Source organism: Dendrobates tinctorius, unplaced genomic scaffold, assembly GCF_039654945.1.
Source record: "Dendrobates tinctorius isolate UK_male_01 unplaced genomic scaffold, ASM3965494v1 ptg000243l, whole genome shotgun sequence".
Taxonomy (NCBI): Eukaryota; Metazoa; Chordata; class Amphibia; order Anura; family Dendrobatidae; genus Dendrobates; species Dendrobates tinctorius.
The window spans coordinates 367,058-392,363 of record NW_027361910.1 but is presented as its reverse complement, the minus strand read 5'-3'; the positions used below and the strand labels follow the sequence as shown (position 1 = coordinate 392,363).

Below are 25,306 nucleotides of genomic sequence, written 5' to 3'. Positions count from 1 at the left end.
TTGTTAGATTTTTTCTTTAATCCACCATATGGTTTTAGAGAGATGATTTTTTTTTTTTTTTTTTAAATTTCCTGAAGATGGATTTTCACCAAATATTTAACGGGACACATGACGTGATAATGGCTGCAGTGCAGAATAAAACAATAAGATAATTTTTTATTTAGCTTTTCTGTTTAGAGATATTGGCAATCAAAGTATTTGGAACCAAATGATTTAATATTTGTTAATGCCAAGTAGGTGTTATCAGAGTTTTCACTGGGTACGTGTACTTCTTCCCCATAAGTAGGCAGCAACACATATGGAAGAAAAGATCCTACCCCACAATAACTTAGAGCAGGCTTCTCAGTGTGTCAGATATGGCAGACAGCTCTGATCTCCGGGTCCTATGTTTGTGCATGATTAGTAAGTACTAGGTCAAGGCAGTCAGTGAGAAGTTGTCACATTGAGTACTCTCTGATAATCCCCTCTTGGACTTAACAAAATGTAATTTATGTTCCAATCACTTTGATAAAATGTCTGCAACAGAGAGCATTGTATCAGTTAATGGCCTGCTTCTTGTAGTTTTGATCTCCTACTGATTAGAAGTGATTTTTATTGCTGGTGGAGTAGTAAAACTGCTGCCATATACTTCTCAATTTCATGAGGTAATTAAATTCTACTGCATAAATAGAAAGCTGCAATCAATGGTGCGGGCAACAGAAATATAACAATTACCTAAACTGTCCACTTTTGACCTGGTGCCCGGTTCTCTATAAAGGGCACTTATACAGTTAGGTCCATATATATTTGGACAGAGACAGCATTTTTCTAATTTTGGTTCTAGACATGACCACAATGAATTTTAAACAAAATCATTCAAATGCAGTTGAAGTTCAGACTTTCAGCTTTCATTTGAGGGTATCCACATTAAAATTGGATGAAGGGTTTAGGAGTTTCAGCTCCTTAACATGTGCCACCCTGTTTTTAAAGGGACCAAAAGTAATTGGACAATTGACTCCAAGGCTATTTCATGGACAGGTGTGGGCAATCCCTTCGTTATGTCATTCTCAATTAAGCAGATGAAAGACCTGGAGTTGATTTGAGGTGTGGTGCTTGCATTTGGAAGCTTTTGCTGTGAAGGAAACGTGTGGTCAAAGGAGCTCTCCATGCAGGTGAAACAAGCCATCCTTAAGCTGCAAAAACAGAAAAAACCCATCTGAGAAATTGCTGCAACATTAGGAGTGGCAAAATCTACAGTTTGGTACATCCTGAGAAAGAAAGAAAGCACTGGTGAACTCATCAATGCAAAAAGACCTGGGCGCCCACGGAAGATAACAGTGGTGGATGATCGCAGAATAGTCTCCATGGTGAAGAGAAACCCAGGAGGTAGGCGTATCAATATCCAAATCTACCATAAAGAGAAGACTGCATGAAAGTAAATACAGAGGGTTCACTGCACGGTGCAAGCCACTCATAAGCATCAAGAATAAAAAGGCTAGACAGGACTTTGCTAAAAAAAAAAAAACATCTAAAAAAACCAGCACACTTCTGGAAGAACATTCTTTGGACAGATGAAACCAAGATCAACCTCTACCAGAATGCTGGAAAGAAAAAATTATGGAGCAGGCGCGCTACAGCTCATGATCCAAAGCAAACCAGATCATCTGTAAAAAACTGCGGAGGCAGTGTGATGGCTTGGGCATGCATGCCTGCCAGTGGCACTGGGTCACTAGTGTTTATTGATGATGTGACACAGGACAGAAGCAGCCGAATGAATTCTGAGGTATTCAGAGCCATACTGTGTGCTCAGATCCAGCCAAATGCAGCCAAACTGATTGGTCGTCATTTCATACTACAGATGGACAATGACCCAAAACATAAAGCCAAAGCAACCCAGGAGTTTATTAAAGCAAAGAAGTGGAATATTCTTCAATGGCCAAGTCAGTCACCTGATCTTAACACAATTGAGCATGCATTTCACTAGTTAAAGACTAAACTTCAGACAGAAAGGCCCACAAACAAACAGCAACTGAAAACCACCGCAGTGAAGGCCTGGCAGAGCATCAAAAAGGAGGAAACACAGCATCTGGTGATGTCCATGAGTTCAAGACTTCAGGCAGTCATTGCCAACAAAGGGTTTTCAACCAAGTACTAGAAATCAACATTTTATTTACAATTATTTAATCTGTCCAATTACTTTTGGTCTCTTTAAAAACAGGGTGGCACATGTTAAGGAGCTGAAACTCCTAAACCCTTCATCCAATTTTAATGTGGATACCCTCAAATGAAAGCTGAAAGTCTGAACTTCAACTGCATCTGAATTGTTTTGTTTAAAATTCATTGTGGTAATGTCTAGAACCAAAATTGGAAAAATGTTGTCTCTGTCCAAATATATATGGACCTAACTGTAGTTATACAGAAAACAATTGATAATGGTTATTTTTTGAATGTAGCAGTAAGCCGCCTTAGGCTAGTTTCACAAGCATGTAGTGATCTCAGCTGAGCACTATGTTGGGATTTCTGTCTGAATTCCCATAAAATTGTATTCTGACAAAGCCATTCACTTTAATGTAGCCACCTTAGACACTGTTTGGTCTCTGTTCTGGCAGTATACGTCTTTGTCAGACGTCCACAAAAACGTAGGTTAGTACCTAATAAAATTGATGTTTTAATAATGCAAGTTAATATGAAATTAAAAGGCTAACTTTTTATCATTTTTATATTTCTTTTGTACAACGTGGAGTTAGCATATGAAAAGAAATGTATATAAGTACACTATCCATTCCCATTGCAGTTACCTGAACATAATGGGTTCACTAGGGATATGTGAAAAGTGCTTTTATCTATAGTTAATTTCTTAAAATGTGAACTCATGCATAATACAAGTATGGAGTTGCAAGTCTACCTTTTTTTTTATAGTAAAATTACGTTTTGTTTTTTTTCTTTCATGCAGCACGCAAGATTCCCTGAAGGGAGGACATTTTGTAAGCGTACTTCATGTACTGACACAACTTCAGAGAATCTGTAATCATCCAGATCTGGTGGATCCTCGTCCTGAACATTCTTCCTATGCATGTGAAGCATTGCAATATAAGACTGCATCACTTGTACTGCAAGTATTAGAATATGATCCTTGGAAGGTAAGGGCTCTGTATGATTATCTATGGTGGTTAATCTTTTTTCTACCCGGACTGTTTTCACACTTTTAACCAGCACAAATAAAGTCTGCATTATTATAATTTTTATTTTTTTATCATAACCTTCACCACCTGTAGGGTAAAAATGCTCACCATACTCCTAATTGAATTTGCTTAGGGGTGTAGTTTCCCAAAAAAAGTTTCTAGCAATTTGGGGCTTTTTGCTTTTCTAACATTTCAGGATCTGCAAGTAGTGGCCATGAAATATTGCTACCAAATTTGTGCTTCATATGCCAACTAGGAATTCTTAAAGCCGTATGTATGCATAATGAGTCATTTCTTACCACATATGGGCTATCTCCATGTCTGCGATAAATTTACAAATTACAGGGTCCATTTTTTTCCTAATACCCTGTGGGAAAACAAAAGTTTTGTTGATTTTTAAGCATTATTTTAGTGTAAAAATGTACTTTCATTTTTGGTTATTTCTCTATCCCCCATGACAGCACCACGAAGAGAGGGGATCCGCCATTCAGGGACAGGGAACCTACAGATAAAAGGGCGGTACCTCTCCCTCGCATCAGTTGGTTTCCTGTCCCTGACGGGTAACCTTCAGCTTTGCGGTACCTGAAGTAGAAGACAGAAGATCCGGAGCCGGCCAGTCCAGATACTGGCAGCAGGGAGGCCCCTGCCAAGGCTGGTGCGGTACCGAAGCTGCCACCGCTGGGACCGATGTGTGTGCAGATTGAACGGGGGGAAGCGTAGCCGCCGCTCCGGAGAGGAGGCAGGGGCTTCCGGGGTCCGATCAGGTGCACACGTGGATAGCGGTGCCCTGAGGAGTAGAACACGGGTGGAGCAAGATGGCCGCCGCTCCGGAAATGGAATACTCCTTCTGGGTCCCTGGACCGGCGCATGCGCAGCTGAGACGCTCCCTGGGTAACCCGGTGCAGGGGGAGGAAGGGAAGTGACGTCACACGCATGAGAGATTTAAAACTGCTACAGGGGAAATGTTGCTGGCTGAATGCAGTCCCTTGTAAAATGGAGCAGCACCACCACAAGCAGCAGTCAGATGTGCAAAATGATCCGGACAAGCGAACAAGCCGGTCCAGCAGCCACTCCACGCTGCACAGCAGGTCTGCTGTGATGAGCAAGTCACAGTCTCTGGATCATCCCCTACAAGATACTATCCCTCCTCCAGAACTGGTACCTGTGACCGCATCCAACTGGTGAGTGACCGAGAAAGTTCACCATTGTAATGGGGGTCCCTTCTCTTCCCCTTATTAGGGAAAGAGATTGGTAAAAATGAAAAACAAGTGTTGTCCCACTTGTGACAGAGCCTTACCGGAAACCTGGAACAAGAAGCTCTGCGACTCTTGTATACAACAAGTCCTCTGTGAGGAAACCCCGGATTTTGCCTCTGAACTTAGATCTGCTATCAGATCAGAGGTCCAGAGTGCCTTTACGTCTCTAAAGCACTAAAGCAGGGGAATAAAGTAAAAAGAGGGATACCATAGTATATTCCCAATCTGAACCCTCTACCTCCGGGGGGCATTGACTCAGATATATCAGACTCCTCCTCCTCGGGCGAGGAAACGGGGGGGACATCATTGTTTTCCCCTAGACGAGGTAGGTACACTGGTAAAAGTAGTGAGATCTACCATGGGGGTGGAGAACCCTTGTCCTGATAAGACAGTTCAAAACATAATGTTTGGGGGATTAGGCCAAAAGAAACGTAGGGCGTTTCCAGTGAATCAAAATATCAAGGCCTTAATTAAAAAAGGAATGGGAGAGGCCTGACAGGAAGAACTCTTTGGTGCCTTCCCTTAAAAGGAAGTATCCTTTTGAAATGGAAGCATTCACATCTTGGGACAAAGCCCCTAGGCTTGACGTTGCTGTGGCCAAAGCCTCTAAGAAGTTTACCCTCCCCTTTGAGGACATGGGTACATTTAAAGACCCCTTGGACAAAAAATCTGACATCTTCCTTAATGGGGCCTGGGAATCAGCAGGGGGAAACCTTAGGCCAGCCATAGTGGCACATGTACCTCCAGATCCCTAATGATATGGGTGGATGAGCTGGAGAAACAGCTGAGGGAGGGGACACCCAGAAATAAGATCTTAGAATTCATTCCCATGATAAGAGGTGCAGTGGCTTTTTTGGCAGACTCCTCAACTGACGTCTAAATCTGCAGCCCTCTCAAACGCAGCCAGGAGAGCTCTCTGGTTTAAATGCTGGCCTGGGGACTTGCAGACAAAACTCAAGTTATGTTCGATCCCATGTGAGGGGCAATTTTTGTATGGAGAGACATTGGACATCCGGCGGAGAGCCCACCTCAAAGCCGCGACATGTCAGCTGTTATAAACAGCTGACATGTGCCCGCAATAGGCTCTGGCGGAATCGCGATCTGCCCGCACCTATTAACTACGGTAGTTAAATCCTGCTGTCAAACGCTGACAGCGGGCATTTAACTAGCGCTTCCGGCGCCCGGCCAGAAATGAGCACATCGCTCACCCCCGTCACGTGATCGAGGGTCAGCGACGCATTGCCATGACAACCAGCATATTGCCGACACATTGCTATGAGCCGCCACCCTGTGGTCGGCGCTCATAGCAATGCTGTATTTCTGCTACATATAGGCGATCTGAACATCGTCTATACGTAGCAGAGCCGATCAAGTATGGCATGCTTCTAGCCTCCTGTGGAGGCTATTGAAGCATGCCAAAAGTAAAAAGAAAGTATTTAAAAATTAAAAAAAAGCAAAAAAAAATACGGTAAGTTTAAATCACCCCCCTTTCGCCCCAATCAAAATAAAACAATAAAAAAAATCAAACCTACACATATTTGGTATCACCCGATCTATCAATAAAAAAAAGGATTAACCTGATTGCTATACGGCGTAGCAAGAAAAAAAATCAAAACGCCAGGATTACGTTTTTTTTTGGCCGCCGCGACATTGCATTTAGTGAACCAAAAAAACAGTGTGGGATTGCACTTTTTTTTGCAATTTCACCGTACTTGGAATTTTTTCCCCATTTTCGAGTATAGTACATGGCAAAACCAATGATGTTGTTCAAAAGTATAACTCGTCCCGCAAAAAATAAGCCCTCACACGGCCATATTGGTGGAAAAATAAAAAAGTTATGGCTCTGGGAGGAAGAGGAGCGAAATAATAATCCCCTATTTGGACGATTTTCTGATAGCAAGCGACTCGGCTCAAAGCTGCAGAGGGACAGAGTAATGAGCACCTTAGTGAACCTGGACTGGCTTCTAAATCTGAAGAAGTCAAGGCTAGAGCCCAGCAGAGTAGAAAAATTCCTAGGGCTAAAGTTGGACTCTCAAAAACGAGTGCCGCCTCCCTATTCACAAAAAAGAAAAATCATGCACATAGTGGCAAAAGCTTTATGGAACCCCTCCTTAACACTGAGGAAAGCGATGTCACTACTAAGCTCCCTTTCTGCCTGTTTACCGGCAGTCTAGTGGGCGCAACTACACACAAGGGATCTCCAGTGGGATATATTGGGAAACCAGTCGGCATTAAGGGGTCACATAACTCTACATTCAGCTACTATTCATTCCCTAGCTTGGTGGAGGGATACCAACAGCCTATCCAGAGGAATCCCCTGGGTAACGAGTATCCCACATAATTACCACTGATGCAAGTCCCATGGGATGGGGAGCCCACATGGACAACAGGGTTACTCAGGGCTTGCTCGAACCAGAAAGAACTCTGGGCTGTGGGTCACGCTATATCGGATTTATAATGGACACCTCCTCCAGAATCCTCAGCTTGGCAGAAAGAAATCTTCTATCCCTTGCTGCACTGCACATTCGGGGGGTAGAAAATCAAAAGGCAGACTTTCTGAGCTGCACTAAGCTGAGGCAGGGCAAGTGGGTTTTAAACCAGTCCATTTTCAAACAGATTGCGAATATGTGGGGGAACCCTGGAAATAGATTTGTTTGCCCATTTCAGCAACAAAAAGGTGGAGGCATTTTGCTCTCTAAACCCCAGGGGGAATCATTGGGCCCTAGATGCCTTTATACTTCCATGGACTCCGAGCTTGACATATGTCTTTCCCCGATCATCCTCATTCCAGCAGTCATACGGAAAGTCAGGGAAGACAAAACAAGAATGATACTAATAGCCTCTTTCTGGCCAAGAAGAACTTGGTACTCCTGGCTGAGGATGCTATCGACCACCGACCCTTGAATGCTATCAGATCTCCCGGACCTTCTATCTCAAGGACCGGTGTTACATCCTCGTGCAGCAAACCTTCATTTAACAGCATGGAATTTGAGGGGGCACTGCTGAGGGGAAGGGGGTTTTTGGAGAACCTAGTTTCTACACTATTAAAAAGTAGGAAACCGGTTACTACAAAGGCTTACGGCAAAACCTGGAGAAAATTCCTGTCCACCTCCAGGGTAAGAGTTCAGGATGGGGTCCCATTTACTGAAATCCTTGAATTCCTAAAAAAGGGACTAGAATGAGGCCTGGCAGTCATTACTTTAAAGGGAATTGGTCACCCCTTTTTTCGACTATGAGCTGCCGCCACCGACATCAGGGGCTTATCTACAGCATTCTGTAATGCTGTAGATAAGCCCCCGATGTAACCTGAAAGAGAAGAAAAAGGACTTATATTATACTCACCCAGGGGCGGTCCTGTCTTGGTCTGATGGGTGTTGTTGACTGCGCTGGTAGCTCATAGTCGAAAAAGGGGGTGACAGATTCCCTTTAAAGGTACAGGTGGCAGCTTTAGGTGCACTATATAATCAGGACGTTGACGGTAACCCATGGGTAGCACGGTTCATTAAAGCCGCAGCAAGATCTAGACCCGATAGTTAGTCAAAAGCTACTATCTTGGGATCTAAATCTGGTCCTATCCGCTCTAACAGGTCCCCCATTCGAGCCTATAGATTCAGCCCCTCTCAAGATCTTATCCTTAAAAACCGTTCTTCTGGTAGCTCTAACATTGGCCTGCAGGGTAAGCGATATTCAGGCCCTATCTGCGAGACCTCTTTTTACAAAAATTTTAGATGATAGTTATCCTAAAGCCTTACCTGGCCTACTTACCAAAGGTAACATCTCAATTCCATAGGTCCCAAGAGGTAGTCCTTCCTTCCTTTTGCTCAAATCCTAGGAATAGGAAAGAGGAAAGATTTCACACCCTACATGTTAAAAGATGTCTGGTTCCAGTATCTAGAGTCCACCTAGAGGGTAGGAAGGAAGGCTCGCTTTGTGTGTTTCCAGGGGCCTAGAAAGGGACTCAAAGCATCCAAGAGTACCCTGGCAAGATGGATAAGAGATGTGATAGCCTTGGCCTGTTCATCCAGCGGGGTTGAAAGCTCATTACACGAGGGCCGTGGCAACCTCATGAGCAAAGAGGTCCGAGGTATCGATAGAACAAATCTGTAAGGCGGCCACTTGGTCATTACCTTCAACCTTTTTTAAATACTATCGACTAGACCTAGCCTCCGCATCTGACTTAACCTTCGGAAGAAGGGTTCTTCAGACTGTGGTGCCTCCCTAAGCTACAAATCTCTGTAATTCTCTCCGTGGTGCTGTCATGGGGGAATAGAGAAAAACGTAGTTACTTACCGATAACTATCTCTCAGAGCCCATGACAGCACCCGCTTATTCCCTCCCATCACTTGTGTGGTGTGCACGTTTTTCTGTTTGTAGCGTGTTTTTGTATAGGCACAGTGTTTCTTTTTATAAGCAGTATTATAATGTATACGGTATATATTTCTGTCACTAACTGGAGGTCCTCCGATGCTCGAAGCACATGTGGATCCAAATAGGTCACTGCAACCCTACATAAATTCCTTAATGGGTGTAGCTTCCAAAATGGGGTCAATTGCAGAGGGTTTCTGTTTTTTTTAGCTCTCCAGTGGCTCTTTAAACCAAAATTATACATCAAAGGTCAAATAATGCTCCTTCCCTTTTGTGCACTTCTGCCGAAATCGTAGCCTGCAACCACATATTGGTTATCCACATACCGAGGAGAAATTGTTCAACAAATTGTTGGATTTATTCTCTCCTGTTTCCTTTGTGGAAATGAAAAATTGGGCTAAAGCAACATTTTTATGGAAAACAAAATTAATTTTTTGTTTCCCAATGCTATAAATTTCTATGACGCACAAGCGAGTTCAAAATTGGCACTTTATTCCTAGATAAATTTCTTGAGGGGTATAGATTCCAAAATAAGGGTCCCTTGTGGGGGTTTCTGCATTTTGGCACCTTGGGGGATCTGCAGATGTGGTTTAAATAGGTAGTCCACTACTCAGACAACCCGTTCTCACCATATTTCCCCATGTAAAATAATAAAAGTCTACACCCCCCCCTCGGAAACTGACATTTGGAAGAAGTCAGCGATGCTGCTGCTCTCCAGATGTCAGTTATGTCTGAAGGAAGTGAGAATGACACTGCTGAAAGGCTGCCTGCCAAGGTCCCATGATATAAAAATGTCATGTGGTACCCGGTGCGGACATCGCTGGCACAGCACCGACATAAGAGGAGAGTCCAACATGTTGTTATTTTAGAAGGGGAATGTAGCATCTGAGAAATTTGAGTCATGGAATATTCCTTTAACGGCCAGAATATTTCAGCTTCAAAAATTGAATAGCGCTCCTTACCTTCCTTGAAATGCTTTGTTGGACCAAAAAATTTTTTTTTTTTTTCATTCCACTTTGCATTAGTTCCTGTGAACCAACTGAAGGGTTAACAAACTTCCTGACTACAGTTTTCAATACTTTGAGTGGGGCAGTTAGTAAATGGTATAACATTTGGGAGGTCTTCTGACTTCTGGATAGGTCTGTTAAAACAAAAGCACATTTTTTTAACCCCTTAATGACCACCGACATGACTTTTAACAGCAGTTAAGGGTACTTATTCCTCAGGGATGCTTTTTAACTGCGCTGAGAAATAAGAGTATAGCGCCCAGCCAGCGTCAGAAAATCTCCGGGGTCTCTGTGATTGGGGGTTGCTGAGACCCTGGAGAACATGATCAGGGCCAGTTTTTACAGTCTCCTGTCACGTAATCGCTGTTATTCACCAAATAACGACAATCACAAAAAAAAGTCTGATTTACAATTCATTTTTCTCCTCTTGAAATGATCTAGCATACCAAAGGAAAAAGAAATGGGTTCTGTGAGCCTCCCCTGGCCCTCCCGCTTCATTTTTCTGGAAACATGCGGGGCATTGACTCGAGCATATCACTCGAACACCCATCATATTTGGTGCGTAGCTGAGCGCCCGATGTAAACTGGAGTAGAGACCATTAATGACGACATAGTCAGTATGACAACCTAATGTTAACAATTTCTGTGTCATACCTGTGAGTTCAAAATGCTCACTATACCCCTGGATAAAATCCTTGAGGGGTGTGGTTTCCAAAATGGGGTCACATGTTGGGGATTTCTTCTGTTTACGCACATCAGAGGCTCTCCAAACGCAACATGTTGCCCACCATCGATTCCAGCCAATTTTGCGTTCAAAAAGTCAAACGGTGCTCCTTTCCATGTGAGTCCTGCCGTGTGCCCAAACAGTGGATTTCCTCCACATATGGGGGTATCTGCATACTCAGAAGAAATTGCACAGCAAATTTTGGGGTCTATTTTCTTCTGATACCTTTGTGAAAATAAAGTTTGGGTCTAAAGTTATTTTTTTTTGTAAAAAAAAAAAAAAATAGAAAAAAGTTGAAATGTTAATTTTTTCCTTCCACATTGCTTCAGTTCTTGTCAAGCACCTGAAGGGTTAATAAACTTCTTGAATGTGGTTTTGAACACCTTGAGGGGGTTGTAGTTTTTAGAAGGTGTCACTTTTGGGTATTTTCTGTCATACAGACCCCTCAAAGTCACTTCAAATATGAGGTGGTACGTAAAAAAAAAATGGTTTTGTAAATTTGGTTGGAGAAATGAAAAATCGCTGGTCAACTTTTAACCCTTATAACGCCCTAACCAAAAAAAAATTGTTTCCAAAATTGTGCTGATGTAACGTAGACATGTGGTAAATGTTTATTACGGTAACTATTTTGTGTGACATTTCTCTGATTTAAGGGCACAAAAATGAAGTTGTTTTTTTTTACCCAAATTTCTTTTTTTTCATAAATAGACTCAAATCATATTGAAGAAATTTTACCACTGTGATCTGTTGAAGCGTTCCAGAGTTATTACCACATAAAGGAACAGTGGTCAGATTTATAAAAATTGGCTTGGTCACTAAGGGGTTAAAGTTCATGAAAATGTTTCTTGACTATTTGTTATAAGGACATAAAAATTGGAATTTGCAGATTTTATTAAATTTTCAACAAATTTCCATAATCTTTAACAACATGATGTACAGTGTGTCATTAAACAATCTCTGAATCGCTCTTAAATTTAGAAACCTTCCAGCGGTATTACCACATAGTGTCACATCTTTGATTTAAAAAACGCGGCTGTGCCAGGAAGGTGAAAACGGGCTTCAGCGGGAACAAGTTCAGCTATGTTTTTGTGGTAAATGTAATCGGAGTAAAACATGTGGCTGCAATCGTGCAGCTGGCATCTGATTCATGCTGCCTATGGTTTGGTCATCATAAATCAAATGACTGGTTCCCTTTAACTTACAAAATACACTATTCACACTGTTGATTAGTCACAGTTATGCTCCTGCATTACTAAAATGTATCAAGTTAAAATATTTTTTTCCTCCACAGAACCCAGATTTGTCTCTGTTTTGTCTTCTTGGGCTCGAAAACAAGATGTCCCGTTATGAAGCTCAGGTGCTTGCTAAACGGAGAGTAACACGTAAACTGATTCAGGAGCTGTACAGTAATCCTGATCCTCCTCCTCGACCAAAACGGGAAAAAATTAAACCCAGCAGGTATTTGTTTTTTTTGCAAATTATTTTAACTTGCTAAAATTTCCCTACATGGTTTTGCTCGTGTAACAATTCAACTTTTCACCACTTGTTATGTTGTAGATTATTCGAGACAGTGTTTTATGGTCAAAAACCAGAAGGGCGCATTGTTGCTTTTCAGAGTGCACCAACAACACGTGTAGTGACTACAACATCCAATGCCAACCAGCATGGACAGGTCAGAAGGTCTCCAGTTACCACACCTGCCATACTTCAGGGGACCAAAGGTAATCCTTCATTTACACCAGTGCCCAAATAAGAAAATGAATTTATGCTGTTATTTCTCCAAAATTGTAATAAATAAGAACCTCTGACAACATTTTGTTGAATGGTTCTTTGTGTTGATCTGCTAAATGGATGATCTCACATTAGACTATACACCCCTACCTTTAATTCACGCTGCGCACCCTCTATATATTGCATCTTGCAGCTCTCTGAGATCTTCTTTATTTCAGCTTTTGTCAGGGTGTGTTGCTGACTTTGGCAGGACTGGCTGCTGGGGTTCGTGGCTTGCTCTGGGCTTTGGCTCAGTAGGGCTTTATGATGGTAGGAGCTGGGGTTGCTTCTCTGTATGTACTCCTGATGTGATAGCACCCTCTTGTTTATAGTTAGCTACAAGAGGAATCGGCCCAACTCTGCCTGACGGGCTATGTTTGAGGTACTGCGATGTACTTGATGGAGATATTTGCTGAACTCCAGGTGGAAGACTTCGGTTGGGCTGGTATCCCACTTTGGTATGGGTAAGTCGCTGGGACCCAAACCTTGCTACCATACAGCAGTATAGGAGTGATGACGCCATTGAATATCTTAATCCAAACTCTCACCGGTGGTTTGAGGTGGTACAGTTGTCTTCTGATGGCATAGAAGGTTCTGCACGCTTTTCCTTTCACGGCCTTTGCTGCTTGCTTCAGGCTCCCGATTTGGCTTGGCTCGGCTCCAGTCCAAGGAAGGTATAGCTGTTGGTCTTCTCCAGTGTGGAACCATTTAATGTGAGGGAGTGAGTGTGGATTTTATCATGGCTCCTCTTCTGAAACACCATGACTTTGGTCTTTTGGTTGATGAGCAAAGATCAAGTGGTGCTGAATGTTTCCAGCACTGCCAGGCTATCTTGGAGGCCTCTTTCGTTTGTGGAGAGTAGCAGGAGGTTATCTGCGTACAGCAGAAACTTCACCTCTCAGTCGTGCAGACTGAGGCCTGGGGAGGATTCCAGGGCTGCTGCCAGTCCATTTAAGTAGATGTTGAATAGAATTGGGCACAGGCTGCAGCCCTGTCTGACCCCGCGGCCCTGCCGAAAGAAGGCTATCCTCTTCACCTTCACGCTGCAACGGTTCTCAGTGTATGAGCTCTTGATGACATCGTAGGTTCTGCCACCTGTTCCACTTTCCAGGAGTTTCAGAAACAGGCTGGAGTGCCACACTTAGGCTACTTTCACATGTCCGTCGGTGGCATTCCGGCTCCGTGCGGCAAAAAGATGAAGTGCCGGATCCAGCAGTGAATGGAGGGACCGGAAGTATATGCGGCGCATCTTACGGCGCCTGACACGGCTATGTTGCGGAGTCGCCGGGGAAGAAAAGGATCCACGAGCCAGTGAACAGGGTATGAAAAAGAGAGAGAGAGAACAGGGTATGAAAGAGAGAGAACGGGGTATGAAAGAGAGAGAGAACGGGGTATGAAAAAGAGAGAGAGAGAGAGAGAACGGGGTATGAAAGAGAGAGAACGGGGTATGAAAGAGAGAGAACGGGGTATGAAAGAGAGAGAACGGGGTATGAAAGAGAGAGAGAACGGGGTATGAAAGAGAGAGAGAGAACGGGGTATGAAAGAGAGAGAACGGGGTATGAAAGAGAGAGAGAGAGAACGGGGTATGAAAGAGAGAGAGAGAGAACGGGGTATGAAAGAGAGAGAGAGAGAACGGGGTATGAAAGAGAGAGAGCGAGAACGGGGTATGAAAGAGAGAGAGAGAGATAACGGGCATGCGCACAGGGTAAAACCGTGCATGCGGTGGCCGAATCAGTTAGAAGCCTGATCCGGCGGCCGGAATGTACCATAGAGAAACATTGTCCCGCAGAGCCGGAAGGGCCGCATACGTCCATGTCCGCCTTTTTTCGCCGGACAAAAAAACGCTGCAGCACCCGTCCTGTCCGGCCGCCGGACAGAGGAATTCAGCCGGATCCGGTAAAAACCGGAACAAACGGAAGCACATACGGCGCGATCCGGCGCATGTGCTTCTCAATTACAAAAAAACGCATCCGGCGGTAAAAAAAACCGGATCCGTTTTTTTACACACATGCCGGATTGTGCCTGACGGCACAAACCGGATGTGTGAAAGAGGCCTTAGTCAAAGGCCGTCTTGAAGTCCATGAAGCATGTAAATATTTTCCCTGTTTTTTTGCTGTGGACTTGGGTCTTGATGAGGCTGTGCAGGGTGTAGATGTGATCGGTAATGCCGTGGTTTGGCATGAACCCTGCTTGGCTTCTGCTGAGGATGTCATGCTGGGTGAGGAAGGTGATGATCCCTTTATTAAAGATGCTGTTAATCAGTTTTCCCAGAATGCTGTTGACACAAATCCCTCTGTAGTTTGCTGGATTTTATCGGTCTCCATTCTTGTAGATGGGCATAATGAGAACTTGATTCCAGCATTGCACGAAGAAGCCGGTGCTTAGGACGTGGGTGAAAAGTTTTGCAGTATGTCTGGGGAACTGTATTTGATTATCTCTGGCAGGATGCCGTCACTGCCCCCGACCTTTTTGTATTTCATCAGTCTAATTCTATCCTTTATTTCCAGCACACTGATTAGTGCATCCATAGGGTTTTTTAAGTCCTTGAATGTTTTCTCCATGTCCTCAGTTTATTGGTTAGATGTTGCTTTCCTGGGGTATTAAGTCTTCTTCTGGTATGTTCATGTAGAGGCTCTCGAAGTAGTTGTGCCAGATGTTGCCATTCTGGATGTGGAGGGTGTTCTACTTGGGCTTTGTGCCGATATGACTCCAGGTCTCCTAGAATGAGTTGTCCTGGAGGGAGTTTTCAAGCTGCTGTAGTTTCTGGGAGATGTGCCTCTGTTTTTTTTTCTCCTTGAGGATGCACTTGTATTGCCTCTGTAGGGTGTCATTGGCTGCTCTTGGGTCCCTGTTGTTGGGGGTCTCTGTGTTTTTGGATTGAGGCCATCCTTAGGGAGTTGCGTAGTGCCATTTTTGGCATTATTTATTTGTAGGTCTCTTGGGGTTGGTGTTTCTGAGGCCTTCTAGTTCTGCCATGGTAAATAGGATATTGTTAAAATCATTCACTGCCGGGTTGGCCCCTTGCTGGTTTGATGTGTAGCTACTGGTGTTAAAATGTACAAGTAGCTCTTGGATCTCGGTTCTGTTGCTCATTTTGATGTATTCAGTGTCTAACTGTTTAGGCCACTTGAAGGATGGTGGTAGGTTGTGGAAACCGGTCAGATGGGGCTTTTCTGTGGGTGGTTTGTCCTTGGATCTCATATATAGCAGTATGGTAGTGGTCTAGCAAGTGGGTTTCAGAGGTGACTATGAAGGCATTTATGTTTGCTGGGTCCATGTCTATTATGGCATAATCCACCACACTACTTCCCACATGGGAGTTTAGTGTAAATCTCTAAGTCCTCCCTTATGCGCCCATTCAGTATATGCAGCCCCAAGGCTCCAGCACAGGCTCAACAGTGTTTTGCCGCTTTTGTTCACCACTCTTGTCATAGCTGTTTCTTGCTGTTTGTACTGAGTCACTGTAGAAGGACTCCTCTCCGAGCACGTACCGTATTTTTCACTTTATAAGATGCTCCGGATTATAAGACGCACCCCAAATTTTGAAGAGAAAACTAAGAAAAAAATATTTTTTTAATAAAATGGTGGTGCTTCTTATAATCTATGGGTCTTATTGCTTACCGGGGGTGGGGGCTCAGTCTCGAGATCACCATCAGCACATGCGCCGCCATGTTGCCGGAGTCAATACAGAGGGAACCAAGAGAGAGCCCTGGGGCTCTGGCCTGTCGCAAAATGTCGGCAGAGCCCCGGGATGGGAACCGGAGACATGGCTGGGCACCCGGAGACACCCACGGCACCGCCGGACACCCGGTAAGGCATGTCCGCTTTGTAAGACGCACCCCCATTTTCCCCCCAAGTTTGGGGGATAAAAAGTGCGTACAAAGCGGAAAATACGGTATGTGTTTGTCTGGTGACAGTCCTTTTTTTGTACCCATCCTGGCATTGATGTCTCCACAGAGGGAGAACCTTACCCTTGTACTGGAATTGGGCTGCCTCCCTCTGTAGGTCCTCATAGATGCCTGGCTTAAGGCCCCGTCACACTAAGCGAAATCGCTAGCAATATCGCTGTAACATCACTAGTTTTGTGACGCTGCAGCAATATTGCTATGTGTGATCCTTACCTCCAACCGGCTCCCCGGCTGATTATCACTGATCGCGCGAGAACGGCCTGGGCCGTTTCTCGTCGTCAGCTTCCTGTGGCGCCGACGAGCGGACACGGGCGGGAGGACGTCAGGATCGCCTCGTCTGACAGGTAAGTAGCGACCGCCGACCGCTGCTATGTCGCTGGTGAGATCTACCTGTGTGGCAGCTCACTAGTGACCACTTAGTGATGCAGCAGCGATCCATATCGTGGTTGGGATCGCTGGTGCATCTCTAAGTGTGACAGTACCTTTAAAGTATGGGGATTCTGATGGAGGGATGTAAGCTGCACATAAGTAGATGTCCTGCTGAGGGGTGATAATGGAGCTGCTTATCTTTATCCATATATGGCTGTCTCCTCTTTTCAATGCTTTCATGTGCTCTTTGATCACCTCCTTCTACCATATTAGTATGCCCCCTGAGCAGCAGCCTTGTTTGGTGTTCTTGTTTTTCTTGTCCAAGGCACATAATTCCATGTATCCCAGGGGTGCCAGGGATTCCTCCTCTGCTCGGCCCATGTCTCCAGGAGGATCTGGATGTCAATGTTCATTAGCCTTTGTTTGAAGCCTGGGTCGTTTATCTTTGGCCCAAAAGCTGAAGCATTCAATCCTTGAATGTTCCAGCTGCTGATCACTAAGGATGTCATGTTTAGTCGATATACCTTATAATGGAGAAAGATTTTCTTAGGACATAACAGTTCGAGTGGTGGATTTAGGTGGCATGTTTTAGAGGGGTGTCCCATGAGTTTGCTGCACAGTGTGTTGAGCAATGTCCTTATTTCTGCCATGTTGCTGCCCTCTGGTATTTTGTGTTGCCTTTGTGGCGCTTGTGGTCTCCAGTACTTCTGCCCTCTGAGGACTCACTGCGGATCGCTGTGGGTTGCCATCTGCTTGGTGGGCATCTTGCTTGTGGTCTCGGAGGTCTATTTAGAACAATGTCCTTTAGCGGTGTAGCTAAATGACTAACCCCTTGTTTATTGAGGTGATTGTCATCGTATAGGTGATGGAGCGTTATTTCGAGATGTCTTGCCAGTTGTATGTTTGGTGTTAAGGCGATACTGGCGGCCAGCTCTGAGTTGATTTTCTGGATTACCTGTTGGTCTATGTCGTTCCTTGGAAGCAGGTCAGACAGGATTATTTTGGATCTGGGAAATTTTTGCTGGGCAGCTATTGAGAGTTTTGATAGCCTTGGGTGGCTGTCTCTTGGTGAATATCGTTTGGGCCGGTGTGTAATATGAGATGTGTGGGCTCTGTGAAGTTTGGGAAATTGTTCACCTTCTCTGCTTGTGGGATTGTTGAACAGTGGATTTTTGTGACTCGTGCCCCTGGGAACAGTCTTAGTGTCCAGGTATTTCCCATTTGAGTCTATTAATAATAATAATAATAATAAATTTTATTTTTATAGCGCCGACATATTCCGCAGCACTTTACATTTCAGAGGGGATTTGTACAGACAATAGACATTACAGCATAACAATAATCACATACAGTAGATTATAACAAATACCAAGAGGAAAGAGGGCCCTGCTCGCAAGCTTACAGTCTATGAGGAAAGAGGTAGACACGAAAGGTGGGTGGTAACAGTTGCCCTGATTGTATGGACCAGCCATAATGTTAAGTGTGTAACAGTACAGACACAGAGGGCTAATGGATGCATAAAGCATGTGGGAACATGATGCGGGAAATCTGGTTATGGTAAAACTTTTGGCTGTGCCACACAGGGATAGATTAGGTTAATGTGTTGAGGAGATAGGCCAGTCTGAATAAATGCGTTTTCAGGGCACGTTTAAAATTGTGGGGATTGGGGACTAATCGTATTATTAGGATGATGTCAGGGCCCGGTGTTTTATTTGGGCTGTTTGTTTTTTTGTGTGTACTTGGCTGTTGGTTGCCCTGGGTTGCTGTGAATATGAGGCTGTGTATTCGTTGCTGGGATTTAGGGTAGGATTTTCCTTTGCAGTGTTGGGTTTTAGAGGTGTTTGTTGCCCTGATTTGCTGTGTGGATGGGGCTGTACTTTTATTTCTGGGATTGTTGTCTTGTCCTTCTGGCTGGGGCTGTCGCTGGTCTGTGATGTGCAGGAACAGAGATTGGTTGGTGCAGGCCTTGGTTTTGGGGGACTGCTTGTACTTTGAGGTGCCCTATATGGCTTTTGTTGCAGGTTTGATGATTTTAGCTGTGCTATTTCTTCTTTGAGGTATGCATTTTCTACCTGCAGTCTTTGAAGTGACCTTTGCATTTCACACTGGTCTCTCTTCAGCTTTGATAATTCCTCATTCAGTTGGTTATTTGCATTTTTCTCACCTTGGCTTCTTTGAAATTCCTATTTGACCTGAATAAACTCACTTTCTAGTTGGGACAGACAGTCTGAGTATATTATTCATGAGTGGTTGGGATGTAGATGGGGCTGGGGGACTGCTTGTGACTGTCTGCTGTGATCTGATCAGGAGTGTTTATGCTTCCTCCCTGCCTCAGAGTTTGCATTTCAACTTGGTTCTTAATGTGCTGGAATTGTTGTTCAAATTCCTCCATCTTGGGTTCTGTTCCTTGTACCATGATAGTTCCATTTTTATAAATGTTTATAGAAAGATTAAAAGTCTCAGGGTTCTCCTCCTCTTGTACTCTAATTTGTGCCATTCTTAATGCCCTGCGGTTTGACGTATTTTCTGAGAGTCTGGTCCCAAATTTGGTGGTGCCCTGAGTAGAATAACACATTTATTTTTTCCCCTTGTTTTTTGAAGTCTTATCATTATCTTGCCCAGCTTTATGGCTTTTTTCTCTTTCATAGATCTGGCATTCCCAAGGTTATCACTAATGTGTCAGGCCCTCCTGCTAGCTCCAGCTGCTTTCTCCAGGTCACCCTCCTTGCTTATAGTGCAATTCCCATGTTGTTTCGTTTTAAAGGTCATCCTTTCTTTTCTCTTATATTTTCTGTTGCATAATATACAGTCTATTGTTATCTTAGCAATGTATTGGCATGGAGCCCTTACCTTGGGGATGCGTTGGGTTCTGTTAGGGTTTGATGTTGCCTTTTTTCTGTGTTTTCACTAGGTAATCTTGACCTGTTTTTGCTTCCTTGTTTCTTCTTTTTCTTGTGCATTTTTCTTGTCCTAGCTTAAAATCCTTAAAATCTTTGTCTGGTGTGATTAGTATTTTGTCATATCTGTAGATTTCCGAGATATGTCCTCCAATTTTCTCATTATAAGGTATAAGATCAAGTTCGTTCAGGAGCTCATCTTACTGTGTCCTGCTCCTCCAGTGTCTTGCTGTAAGCCTCTTTAGAGCATTTATAGCCACTAAAAAAGTTCCTGAGTTTCTATTTTCAGACGTAACACTGTCCATCTACTGTTTTCTTTAAGGACATCTATAAACTACTCGTATAAAGAAGAAGATCCAAGATCTTTTTACGTGCTTTGACAAGCAGGGTGGTTACAATTGCGAACTATAACATTACACCTCATTTGTTTACCTAGTTTGTTTGCAGTATATATATTGTAGCTTGTATAACCTCTGACAAACAATTCTGTAGAACCCAAGAAGAATCTTTTTGTCTCTGTCTACTACTGTAAATATGTTGCAGAATTTCAGTACTGCTGAGTTAGATCAGGCCAGTGATAACATTTATTCTCTTTCCACCACTTTGTTAAAGATAAACTCCTGTGTTTTGGAGGGTTGTCAAATTGCAATGCTAAACTTTTTTTTTCTTTTTTTGGCTAGATTAGATACCTACATACTTCTAATCTATTATAGAAATTCCTTCTGCACCCTCTTCATGAATTGTCCCTTCACCTTCCAGTATTCAGCAGGGCAGTATTGCTATTACTTTACCACATGTAATTGTTATAATGTTTCAGTAGGAGTAAAGGTACTGTCACACTTAGCGATGTACCAGCGATCCCGACCAGCGATATGACGCGGTCAGGATCGCTGGTACATCGCTAAGTGGTCGCTAGTGAGCTGCCACATAGGCAGATCTCACTAGCGACATCGCTGGGGACGGGGGTCGCTACTTACCTGTCACACCAGGCGATCCTGCGTCCTCCCGCCCGGCTCCACGCGTCGCTCGTCCTCACAGCAGGAAGCGCCGCAGGAAGCTGACGACGATAAACAGTCCTGAACGTTCTCGCGCGATCAGCGATAACCAGCGGGGGAGCCGGTCGTAGGTAAGTATCAGACACAGCGATATCGCTAGCAATATCGCTATAACGTCACTAGTTATAGCGATATTGCTAGCGATATCTCTTAGTGTGACATGCCCTTAAGAAATTAGATTTGAGCAGCCTGCCTTTCTGTTAGTGGGATGTATGTGAGAAATGTGGAATATGCAAGTATTTTGAATTTCTTTAACCCCTTTCTGACCTTTGACGTAGATTATTATTATAGCGCCATTTATTCCATGGCGCTTTACATGTGAGGAGGGGAATACATAATGCATACAAGTACAGTAATCTTAAACAAGTCACGACTGGTACAGGATGAGAGAGGACCCTGCCCGCGAGGGCTCACAATCTACAACGGGATGGGTGAGGATACAGTAGGCGAGGGTAGAGCTGGTCGTGCAGTGGTTTGGTGGATCGGTGGTTACTGCAAGTTGTAGGCTTGTCGGAAGAGGTAGGTCTTCAAGTTCTTTTTGAAGGTTTCCATGGTAGGCGAGAGTTCCAGAGTAGGGGGGATGCGCGGGAGAAATCTTGTATGCGATTGTGGGAAGAGGAGATAAGAGGGGAGTACAGAAGGAGATCTTGTGAGGATCGGAGGTTTCGTGCAGGTAAGTACCAGGTGACTAGGTCACAGATGTACGGAGGACTCAGGTTGTGGATGGCTTTGTATGTCATGGTTAGGGTTTTGAACTGGAGTTTTTGGGTAATGGGGAGCCAGTGCAGGGATTGACAGAGGGGAGAGGCCGGGGAATAGCGGGGGGACAGGTGGATTAGTCGGGCAGCAGAGTTGAGAATAGATTGGAGGGGTGTGAGTGTGTTAGAGGGGAGGCCACAGAGCAGGAGGTTGCAGTAGTCAAGGTGGGAGATGATGAGGGCATGGACTAGGGTTTTTGCAGATTCTTGGTTGAGGAATGTACGGATCCGTGAAATATTTTTGAGTTGAAGTCGGCAGGAAGTGGAAAGGGCTTGGATATGTGGTTTGAAAGAGAGATCAGTGTCAAGGATAACCACAAGGCAACGAGCTTGTGGGACTGGAGAGAGTGGGCAGCTGTTTATTTTAATGGATAGGTCCGTTGGGGGAGTCACGTGAGATGGGCGAAAGATGATTAACTCTGTTTTGTCCATATTAAGTTTTAGAAATCTAGCAGAGAAGAAGGATGAAATAGCAGACAGACATTGAAGGATTCTGTTTAGTAGGGAGGTGATATCTGGTCCAGAGATGTAGATCTGTGTGTCATCAGCATAGAGATGATACTGAAAGCCATGAGATTCTATGAGCTGTCTGAGGCCGAAGGTGTAAACAGAGAAGAGCAGGGGCCCTAGGACTGAACCTTGTGGGACTCCGACGGATAGGGGGCGCGGTGAGGAGGTGGTGTGTGAATGGGAGACGCTGAATGTCCGGTCTGCTAGGTATGACGTAATCCAAGATAGGGCCAAGTCTGTGATACCAAGAGATGAGAGGGTCTGTAGTAATAGGGAATGGTCCACTGTGTCAAAGGCAGAGGACAGGTCCAGGAGGAAGAGGACAGAGTAGTGTTGCTTGGCCTTGGCGGCTAGTAGGTCATTGGTGACCTTAGTTAGGACAGTTTCAGTGGAGTGGTGTGGCCTGAAGCCAGATTGCAAGTGGTCAAGGAGGGAGCAAGAAGAGAGGTAGGAGGATAGTTCAAGATGGACGTGTTGTTCCAGTAGTTTTGAGGCATAGGGGCGAAGTGATATAGGGTGATAGCTAGATACAGAGGATGGGTCAAGAGAGGGCTTTTTGAGGATAGGTGTGATTGAGGCATGTTTAAAGCTTGAGGGGAAAACACCAGTTATTAGTGATAGGTTGAAGAGATGCGTTAGGGTTGGGATGAAGACTGTGGTGAGGTTTGGGATGAAGTGGAATGGGATCGAGGCAAGTGCACAGGTGGAGACATGTGATCTTGAGAGTAGAGTGGAGAGTCGATCTTCTGTAATGGTGGAGAAGTTGGTTTTGGGGGAGCAGGGCAGGTAGGAGGAAGGGCACTGGGGGTTGTTGACCAAAACTGTCTCTGATGTTATCAATCTTCTCCTTGAAAAATGAGGCAAAGTCTTCAACTGAGATGAGTGGAGAGGGAGGAGGTGCTGGGGGGCGGAGGAGAGAATTGAAAGTGTTGAATAACTGTTTAGGGTTGTGAGACAGGGAGGATAGGAGAGATGAGAAGTAGGTTTGTTTTGATTCCGTCCATGTGCCCTGGGACTTAATTCCCATGGACGGAATAGTATGTCATACGCAATCAGCTCACAGCTGACACCTGGCCCTAAGAGCCAGGAGCGGTCACGGACCGCTCCCGACACTTTAACCCCCCAAAACACTGTGATCAAACATTATCGCATCATTCCAGGAGCAGGCAGAGGGGCTGTCAGCTGTGACTGCCCCTCTGCCTTTGGATCGGAGACCCCACGGCATGACGCGGGGTCCCGATCGCTGCCTTGGAGACCCGATGTCATCATAACGACATCAGGATCTCCAGGCCTGAGACTTCCTGTCATGCGCAGTGATGACCAGGAAGTCTCTCAGGTCAGTGTATTGAAGCTGCAGCGCTGACAGCTTCTATAGTATGCAGATCTGCATACTATAGAAACGATCAGCCTGCACAGAATGAGTGTCCCATAGTAGGACAAAGTTTAAAATTAAGACTTAAATAAAAAACTTTTTATAAATTATTGTAAATTTTTTTAAAACAAATCAATATTTATTCCAGCAGTAAATAAATATTTGAATTAAAGAAATCTAAAAAAATCTAAACAATAAAAGTACACATATTTGGTATCCCCACGTCTGTAACGACCCAACCTATAAAACTGTCCTGCTAGTTAACCCCTTTAGTGAAAACCATTAAAAAAAGCAAAAAAATCATCATCATAGCACCGAGCAAAAAGTGGAATAACACACGATCAAAACAACGGATATAAATAAACGTGGTACCGCTGAAAACGTCATCTGGTCATGCAAAAAAACAAGCCCCCATACAGCTCCATCACCAGAAAAATAAAGTTATAGCTCTCAGAATAAGGCAATGCAAACATTATTTGTTTATAAAATTGGTTTTATTGCATAAAAGTGCCAAAACATAAAAAAGCGATTTAAATGATGTATCGCTGTAATCGTAGTTACCCGGATAATAAAACTGCTTTGTCAATTTTATCACACGCGGAACGGTGTAAACACTACCCCCCCCCCCCCCAAAGAACTTTGTGAAAGGCTGTTTTTTGTTCATTCTGCCTCCCAAAAATCAGACTAAAAAAACGATCAAAAAATGTCATGTGCCCTAAAATGGTACCAATAAAAACGTCAACTCGTCCCACGAGAAACAAGACCTCGCGTGACTCTGTGGGCCAAAATATGGAAAAATTGTAGCTCTCAAAATATGGTAATGCAAAAACTATTTTTTGCAGTAAAAAGCGTCTTTTAGTGTGCGACAGCTGCCAAACCTAAAAACCTGCTATAAAAACCCGCTATAAATAGTAAATCAAACCCCCGTTTATCACCCCCTTTGTTATGGAAAAATAATTTAATAAAAAAAGTAGTTATTTTCATTTTCCGGTTAAGGTTGGGGCTAAGGTTAGAGTTAGGGTTGAGATTAGGGTTAGGATTGGAATTAGGGTTAAGGTTAGGGGTGTGTTAGGGTTAGGTTTGTGGTTAGGGTTAAGGTTGGGATTAGGGTTAGGTGTGTGTTGGGGTTTGGGTTTGAATTTGAATTGGGGGGCTTCCACTGTTTAGGAACATCAGGGGCTCTCCAAACGCGACATGGCATCCAATCTCAATTCCAGCCAATTTTGCATTGAAAAGTCAAATGGCGCTCCTTCCCTTCCGAGCTCTACCATGCGCCCACTGCAATTTTTTCCGTTTTCTGTTACACGATATAGTAAAACCAGTGGTATAGTTCAAAAGTACAACTTGTCTCTCAAAAAATAAGCCCTCACATGGCCATATTGACAAAAAAATAAAAAAAGTCATGGCTTTGGAATGACGGGGAGCGAATAACGAATACGTAAAACAGAAAAAAGCTCCGGTCATTAAGGGGTTAAATTCTAATTTGAATGGTCTTTTGAGCAATCAATATGGGTCTCGACTCTTGCATCCCTGTTGACCTGCGGAACATTATGGGCCTAGAAAGTATAAAAAAAAAAAAAAGTAGTTTCTCTTAAATACAAAAATAAAATTTGCCATAACAATTAAACATTAGAGAATGTAACTTCCTCATCCTTCACATTTGGTGATTACTTATGTTTATTGATGGTATACAATGTTTCTTTAACCCCTTAATGACCACCAATACGCCTTTTAATGACGGCAGTTAACAGTACTTAAACCACAGCCCCGTTAATTAACGACACTGAGGAAAAGTGTATAGCGCCCCCCCACAGTTGGAATTTCTCCAGGGTCTCGGCTGCCGAGGGTGGCTGAGACCCCAGAAAACATGATTCGGGTCGGATTTTAACGACCATGGGGTTGCGATCGCCGTTAGTAACGGTATAACGGCAACCGCAAAAAAAAGTCAGATTTGCCATTTAATTTCTCCTCTGATGTGATCGCACATCAGAGGAGAGAGAAATAGGGTTCCCGCTCTCCCCCTTCCCTTTGTCCCTGGGCCCTCCTGCTTCCCCCCACGGCCGCCTGCGTCTTCCGGTAAGAAAATGGTGGGCACATGTGCAGTGCTCTTGCCGAGATCTGCCAGCCGACACCCGGCAACAATAGATTTTTCCA

At 44.1% G+C, this 25,306-nt stretch overlaps 1 protein-coding gene across 4 annotated transcripts in view; it reads left to right on the top strand.

The window, feature by feature from the left end:
* Nucleotides 1-25,306, top strand: part of EP400 (E1A binding protein p400) — a 346,882-nt gene that overhangs the window by 134,450 nt on the left and 187,126 nt on the right. For all 4 annotated transcript variants that reach the window (XM_073557025.1, XM_073557023.1, XM_073557026.1 and 1 more), the window contains exons 18-20: nucleotides 2,933-3,119; nucleotides 11,805-11,971; nucleotides 12,071-12,234. In XM_073557025.1, the coding sequence (XP_073413126.1) occupies nucleotides 2,933-3,119; nucleotides 11,805-11,971; nucleotides 12,071-12,234 (518 nt within the window). The remainder of the gene's footprint in view (nucleotides 1-2,932; nucleotides 3,120-11,804; nucleotides 11,972-12,070; nucleotides 12,235-25,306) is intronic.